Raw genomic sequence first — 8,118 nt, 5'->3', positions numbered from 1 at the left:
TCTCCGGCACAGGGAGCTCCAGCACAGGGGTCTCCGGCACAGGGAGCTCCAGCACAGGGGTCTCCGGCACAGGGAGCTCCAGCACAGGGGCTCCGGCACAGGCGGCTCCAACACAGGGGGCTCCAACACAGGGGTCTCCGGCACAGGGAGCTCCAGCACAGGGGCTCCGGCACAGGCGGCTCCAACACAGGGGGCTCCAGCACAGGGGGCTCCAGCACAGGGGGCTCCAGCACAGGGGTCTCCGGCACAGGGAGCTCCAGCACAGGGGCTCCGGCACAGGCGGCTCCAACACAGGGGGCTCCAACACAGGGGGCTCCAGCACAGGGGGCTCCAGCACAGGGAGCTCCAACACAGGGGTCACCGGCACAGGCGGCTCCAACACAGGGGTCTCCGGCACAGGGAGCTCCAGCACAGGGGCTCCGGCACAGGCGGCTCCAACACAGGGGGCTCCAGCACAGGGGGCTCCAGCACAGGGGGCTCCAACACAGGGGTCACCGGCACAGGCGGCTCCAACACAGGGGTCTCCGGCACAGGGAGCTCCAGCACAGGGGCTCCGGCACAGGGGCAGGCAAATAAAGAGAGTGAGGAGCAGACACTGCAGGCAGCGTGCTGAGACACTGAGATGGGAAAACCCCTTTATTTAATATTGACAGATTCCCAATTTTAAACAAAAATCTAATTTGTCACAAAATTCTCAAATACAAGACCCATGAAGGCAGCCAGAAGTCACAGGGTTCTCCTCAAGCGGAGCTGAGGAGGATTGAGCAAGCTAGGCATCAAGGGGCTCTTCGAGCAGCTGAAACACCAGAGGAGGCGGTTCATTGACGCCAACATGACATCTGGCACATTACCATAAAGGCCTGAAGCCTGTGTTAGGAGTAACATCGCATCCAGGGGAGGAGAGTAAGGGGGCTTTTTATGTTTCTTCACCTGCCCTGAGTCTCCGATTATTATACCTGGGGAGGAAGGGGGGGGGGGGGGGGGGTCTGAAAAGACCTCGAGTATAGTAATAGCGGTAGTTGTTGGGGTTCGCGGGCCTGGTCCTGCTCCCTTCTTCTGCATCCTAAAGTGCCGCCTGAGGCCGCTGCCTCACCTCGCCTCATCGGTGGGGCGCCCCTGATCTAACTCACACAGCTTCTTCTATTTGGAGAGGGGTCAGAGTTTTAGGACAGTGATGTATCGGAAAGCTGACCCTTTATTAATCTTGTCCGATTCCTCCACTGCACACACCTAAGGAAAGTACAAATCATATACCTGGCTTATTACAAGGCCGAACCCCTCCGTGTGTGATCAAGAGGTGCAGAAACCCCTACATTGCCCCCCAGACCCGGGCCCCTGGAATCATCCCCATAAAGTATAGGGCCAGCCAGAGAAGCTCCCGATCATGTCCTCCATCCATCATGTCAACATCTCGCTCCTGTGATGGATCTGTGTATATAGCGAAATCTGATGTGAAAGGGTTAATCCTGACTAGTATACATGTATGTGCAGGTCGCTGCAGAGTTAATGGGGCTGTATGGCCTGCTGACTGACCTGTGCCCTCTTGTGATTTTCGTCCCCCATGCCCTCCTGAGATTCTTTATGTACCTGGCACAGACCCCAGACTCTGTGTAGAGGGAGGAAGTGCAGTAGCGTCACGAGGGGGCAGAGTCTCACGGACGACAACTCTCGGGTACGTTCTACTTCTCGTCCCCCCCTGTAGGATATAGGACCCTCTGGTTGGTGAATGGCACCACTTATAGACCTTCATGGGTTAAATCTGAAATCAGGAGAAGGGGCTAAATATTACACCCCCCTCCCCCACCACACCCCGGGAATACAGGAGACCCCCAATGTCTTCCTATGAGCTGTAGATAGTACAGGAGACCCCCAATGTCTTCCTAGGAGCTGTAGATAGTACAGGAGACCCCCAATGTCTTCCTACGAGCTGTAGATAGTACAGGAGACCCCCAATGTCTTCCTACGAGCTGTAGATAGTACAGGAGACCCCCAATGTCTTCCTACGAGCTGTAGATAGTACAGGAGACCCCCAATGTCTTCCTACGAGCTGTAGATAGTACAGGAGACCCCCAATGTCTTCCTACGAGCTGTAGATAGTACAGGAGACCCCCAATGTCTTCCTACGAGCTGTAGATAGTACAGGAGACCCCCAATGTCTTCCTACGAGCTGTAGATAGTACAAGAGACCCCCAATGTCTTCCTACGAGCTGTAGATAGTACAGGAGACCCCCAATGTCTTCCTATAAGCTGTAGATAGTACAAGAGACCCCCAATGTCTTCCTACGAGCTGTAGATAGTACAGGAGACCCCAAATGTCTTCCTACGAGCTGTAGATAGTACAGGAGACCCCCAATGTCTTCCTACGAGCTGTAGATAGTACAGGAGACCCCAATGTCTTCCTACGAGCTGTAGATAGTACAGGAGACCCCCAATGTCTTCCTACGAGCTGTAGATAGTACAGGAGACCCCCAATGTCTTCCTACGAGCTGTAGATAGTACAGGAGACCCCCAATGTCTTCCTACAAGCTGTAGATAGTACAGGAGACCCCCAATGTCTTCCTACGAGCTGTAGATAGTACAGGAGACCCCCAATGTCTTCCTATGAGCTGTTTATAGTACAGGAGACCCCCAATGTCTGGTTCTTTACTGTAAGAGCTGTATATCTGTAGAATAGACCATGACACACTCATCAGCTCTGAGGAACCCACCAGCCGTGCACCAAGTATATGGGCACAGATACAGTATACACCACTCTGTGATATGTCAAGGGGTTCAGCAGTTTTCAGTTCCCCGCCTTATTCTATATACCCCCACCAAGAGCTGTATTCCAGGCCGAGCTGCACCCGCATGTAGATAAGGAACTGCAGTGATTCAAGCTGAATTTTTCCTATGTAGGTCTGAACCATCCCTTTAAGAAGCCATCTTGGTTCATTACCTTTTGCCCTTTCTTGCAGAGCGCTGACATGTCTGACTACTTTATCCGCCTCTACCAGGACTCTGACTATCGTGTGGCCAGGGATCTGCTCGCTCGTGGAATTAAAGAGCACACAAATAAATCCTTCTACCACGTAACACGGCGGCCATACTTCTGGCTCCCAGCACTGGCCACATTAACCCTTCCTGCACTGAACCTTGTGTCGGTCCCTCTGTCCGCTCTTGCGGTGACCACGGCTGTAGTCGCTGTTTGGTTTGGTTGTCATCACATATTCACATCATACATAGATCATGCTCTTGTCGATGACATGTTGGACATCAGGAAGTATTACCTGCAGCGGGACGGTTACTGCTTCTGGGTGGCAGAGTCTACAGGAGGGGAGGTCATGGGGACGGTCGCTGCTCTACCATCTACTCAACCTGGAGGAGAAAAACATCTGGAACTAAGAAGACTCTCCGTGGCCCCAAAGCACCGAGGCAAAGGGATCGCAAAAGTGTTGTGCAGGACCGTCATTGACTTTGCCCGGAGGAGAGGCTGCGAGGCCGTGGTCCTGTTCACCACCTTATCACAGATAGAGGCCTGGACGATGTACGAGAAGCTCGGCTTCAGGCGGACACACATCTATTACCATCCAGGTCTCCTGGCTAGATTTGTGGACTTTAAGATCCTGAGCTATAAATATGACATTCCAGCATTGTAATGGTGACCACACATGGAGGAGGAACATCTGCACCTACACATGGAGGAGGAGGAACATCTGCACCTACACATGGAGGAGAAACATCTGCACCTATGCATGGAGGAGGAGGAACATCTGCACCTACACATGGAGGAGGAGGAACATCTGCACCTACACATGGAGGAGAAGGAACATCTGCACCTACACATGGAGGAGAAACATCTGCACCTACACATGGAGGAGGAGGAGGAGGAACATCTGCACTTACACATGGAGGAGAAACATCTGCACTTACACATGGAGGAGGAGGAACATCTGCACCTACACATGGAGGAGGAGGAGGAGGAACATCTGCACTTACACATGGAGGAGGAACATCTGCAGCTACACATGGAGGAGGAGGAACATCTGCACCTGCACATGGAGGAGGAACATCTGCACCTACACATGGAGGAGGAGGAACATCTGCACCTGCACATGGAGGAGGAGGAACATCTGCAGCTACACATGGAGGAGGAGGAACATCTGCACCTGCACATGGAGGAGGAGGAACATCTGCACCTGCACATTGAGGAGGAGGAACATCTGCACCTGCACATGGAGGAGGAACATCTGCACCTACACGTGGAGGAGGAACATCTGCACCTACACGTGGAGGAGGAACATCTGCACCTGCACATGGAGGAGGAGGAACATCTGCACCTTCTTTCTCTGCTTTAAATTAATTTTCTTCAGCCATGTTGATTCTGCTTTCACCTCATGAATTGTGATGTTACATGGATAACCTGTAGGATCTCCCTCTGATGGCCATGCTCCGAGCCTTTCTCACTATGATTTATCATTAAACAATGTGTTACAATGTTAATACTTGATATCCATGAAGTTTTCTTATATATCTGGTGGTGCAGTGGTATTTATTGACCCTGGTGATGTAGTCGTACTTCTGATGTCCCCGGTGGTTCAGTGGTATATATAATGTCCCCGGTGGTCCAGTGGTATATATAATGTCCCCGGTGGTCCAGTGGTATATATAATGTCCCCGGTGGTTCAGTGGTATATATAATGTCCCCGGTGGTTCAGTGGTATATATAATGTCCCCGGTGGTCCAGTGGTATATATAATGTCCCCGGTGGTTCAGTGGTATATATAATGTCCATGATGGTCCAGTGGTATGTATAATGTCCCCGTGGTCTAGTGGTATATATAATGTCCCCGGTGGTCCAGTGGTATATATAATGTCCCTGATGGTCCAGGAGTGGCTTTTCTGTCCAGGTTCTGTAGATATCATACAGTTACTATATAGTTGTAAATGTAGTAATGTGAAGCTGAACATATTGGGCTTAATCCTCTGTAGAAGAGAGGAAGAACAATTCAGCTTTAAAGGATTGCCTAATTTTTCAGGAAAAGTGGAAAGGAAGTAGATACAAGTCCATAGAAGGCTCTTCTTATGTTGTAAGCTGTGAGATGTGCAGAATGTTCAGTCTTTTGCACAGAGCAACGGTCTGCAGATATGTTTGTGCAGACTGTGAGGAGAATCAACCCCTCCCCTCTTCATTCACTCTGTGAAGAGAGAACTGGCCCTATACACTTACGGAGATAAACAAGACGGAATGTAAAGTATCTATGGACGGACCTCCTTGGTAACAAATGACACCTGCTGGCAGGAACTTTTAGGCAGAAAGAAGCCAAATTTTTATTAAAATACATTCCATGTAGGTCCAGAAACAAAAGCTCTACGGAGTCAGACTAAGATGCCTGAAAAGTGACCATGTAAGGGTATGTTCACACAGAGGAATTCGAGTTGGACGTCTGCCTGAGACTCCATTTCATACCTCGCCCCACCTTCTTCTCCTCATGGTAGTCGCAGGCAGGACGTTTATTTCTTCATTGTCCAGCTGTGACTCCTATTACGGGAAGCCGAATAAATGCGGAATCCATCTGAAAGTCAGAGACGGATTCTGTAGTGTGAACATACCCCAAAGTAAAGCCAAGTAACCCCTTGTTATCCGATAGCGCACCCCACATACATGAACCCCTACTAGGTCATTAAACGGGTCGGCCTTGATTTAGATTTTTATAGGTTTTCCAACAGGGGGCTGGAAGCTGTTAGCTCTGTAAACTACATCCTGGACATCCCCTTTAATATTGTCAGGGGCTAATACCATGCCGGTGAGGGCCGGGGCTCCCACTGATATACGAAACCTAGGATTTCAGGCTCCGCTCCCATGGCCGAGGCCATAGGTTTCTATATACAAGGTCATCTTCAGTACAGAGGTGTGCACGGCCTGTGAGATATCGTCACTTCCACACCCCGTACACATGTGGCCCCTGCTCTGCTCCAGGGCCCCAGGGCCTGGGAGGGTGCGTGGCTTGAGTTGACCACAAAATGAAACGCATAAGAAGGAGGACACCAGGGTGGCATGATGAATCCAAAGGGAGTCTACCTCGCTACCACCTCCATGCCACCTTACACTGCATGCTCCACCGGCCATCTTTACTTCCTTCCTAAGCGGGCTGTGCAGGTGCCGGATTTGGATCTCACCAAAGATACCTGCTGCTGGTCACACAGCTACCAAAGTTTTCCCCTAATGTTCCTACATTTCTTCTCCCCCTTGATGTTAATCCTACATTGTGGCCAATCACAAGGTGACATCATATGGAGGGGTTACATATGGATTGTATCAGAAGTGTCAAAGAGGGTCAATATCAATAAGGGATCATGTAACTTAAAGGGGATGTCCAATGACAGATAAAGGGGTGCGAAGTACAACTGTACAATAAGATACTTACTAACAGATTCTCCTCTTAAATTAGTTTTCCTAGTGGGAAAAAGTAAAATTGCCCCATAGCACCAGCTATCCAACATTCCAGAAGGTGGCGCTAGAGGCCTAGACTTCCTTTTTTGTATCTAGATAAGCTGATTTGAATACTTTATCCCAGAATTCCAGGCGGCTGCCGGTGCTGATCCTGCCCATGTTAAGATTTCCCACCAAACATGAAGACTCTATGACAGTGACAGTATTAGGGGGACCGCAGTGTTAGGGGCAAAAGACCCCCAGAGCTTATGTTTCAAATTAAATAACAGGCCTGGATAGGCTACAGCCATCCTTTAACCTGGAGAACCACAAAAGACACAGCTGGTGGTGTATCAAAATGGATTCTGCTTTATTGTTACAGAGAGGTAGTATTTATACAGACAAAAGCAGGTTGGACTTATAACATACCAGGATTGGATGTGGACTGGTAGCCTCTATCCATTGGCTAAAGCCTACTGTAATCTCCATCTAATTATTACATTCCAATAGGAAGCTCACCCCTCCCCCCCCCCAGTCACTGTATATGTGTATCTCAAGGCTCCGAAGATAATTAGAAATCGAAAGGCTTGGTGCCACTTCTTGGATCTAACATTCAATGGACTATAGACATCCTGTGCTTACACACTTCTACATTGACACAAAGGTGCAGCTCTGAAGTCAATCAGATAGATGAGGAGTCATTAGCATTCCATTTCCTTATCTCTCTAGTATGTAGCTCTCCATGTTAATTAGTCTAACCAATTCCTTTGTGAGACAAAACTACTTATCTTTGATAGGGACAAGATGGCTAACAAAAGGCAATATCACTGGAAGACAAGTAATCTGGGCCCCCACTTCATGTAATTTATCAAATATAAATTTTAAACAATATTGTTAGGCCCCCACAGCAGTATTATGGGGACCGCCAGTACAGGGAACAATATACTGTGTAGTGGGTAAGTAAAGTGGATATAATGTGATGTGGGGGTCAGTAAAGGAGACATTATATCATATGGTGACCAGTAATGGGGGCATTATATCATATGGTGACCAGTAATGGGGGCATTATATCATATGGTGACCAGTAATAGGTGCATTATATCATGTGGTGACCAGTAATGGGTGCATTATATTATATGGTGACCAGTAATGGGGGCATTATATCATATGGTGACCAGTAATGGGTGCATTATATCATATGGTGACCAGTAATGGGTGCATTATATCATATGGTGACCAGTAATGGGGGCATTATATCATATGGTGACCAGTAATGGGTGCATTATACCATATGGTGACCAGTAATGGATGCATTATATCATATGGTGACCAGTAATGGGTGCATTATATCATATGGTGACCAGTAATGGGTGCATTATACCATATGGTGACCAGTAATGGATGCATTATATCATATGGTGACCACTAATGGGTGTATTATATCATATGGTGACCAGTAATGGGTGCATTATATCATATGGTGACCAGTAATGGGTGCATTATATCATGTGGTGACCAGTAATGGGTGCATTATATTATATGGTGACCAGTAATGGGTGCATTATATCATGTGGTGACCAGTAATGGGTGCATTATATCATGTGGTGACCAGTAATGGGTGCATTATATTATATGGTGACCAGTAATGGGGGCATTATATCATATGGTGACCAGTAATGGGTGCATTATATCATATGGTGACCAGTAAT

At 48.6% G+C, this 8,118-nt stretch overlaps 1 protein-coding gene across 1 annotated transcript; it reads left to right on the top strand.

Moving 5' to 3' along the window:
• Positions 1-2,963: 2,963 nt before the first annotated feature.
• LOC142196789 (putative N-acetyltransferase camello) lies at positions 2,964-3,772 on the top strand. The gene has a single exon (XM_075266771.1). The coding sequence runs from the start codon at positions 2,964-2,966 to the stop codon at positions 3,633-3,635; it is 672 nt and encodes a 223-aa protein (XP_075122872.1). The 3' UTR covers positions 3,636-3,772.
• Positions 3,773-8,118: the final 4,346 nt, after the last annotated feature.

Source organism: Leptodactylus fuscus, chromosome 1 (genome assembly GCF_031893055.1).
Source record: "Leptodactylus fuscus isolate aLepFus1 chromosome 1, aLepFus1.hap2, whole genome shotgun sequence".
NCBI lineage: Eukaryota > Metazoa > Chordata > Amphibia > Anura > Leptodactylidae > Leptodactylus > Leptodactylus fuscus.
The sequence above is the reverse complement of the archived record's forward strand: the minus strand, read 5'-3'. Positions and strand labels throughout refer to the sequence as shown.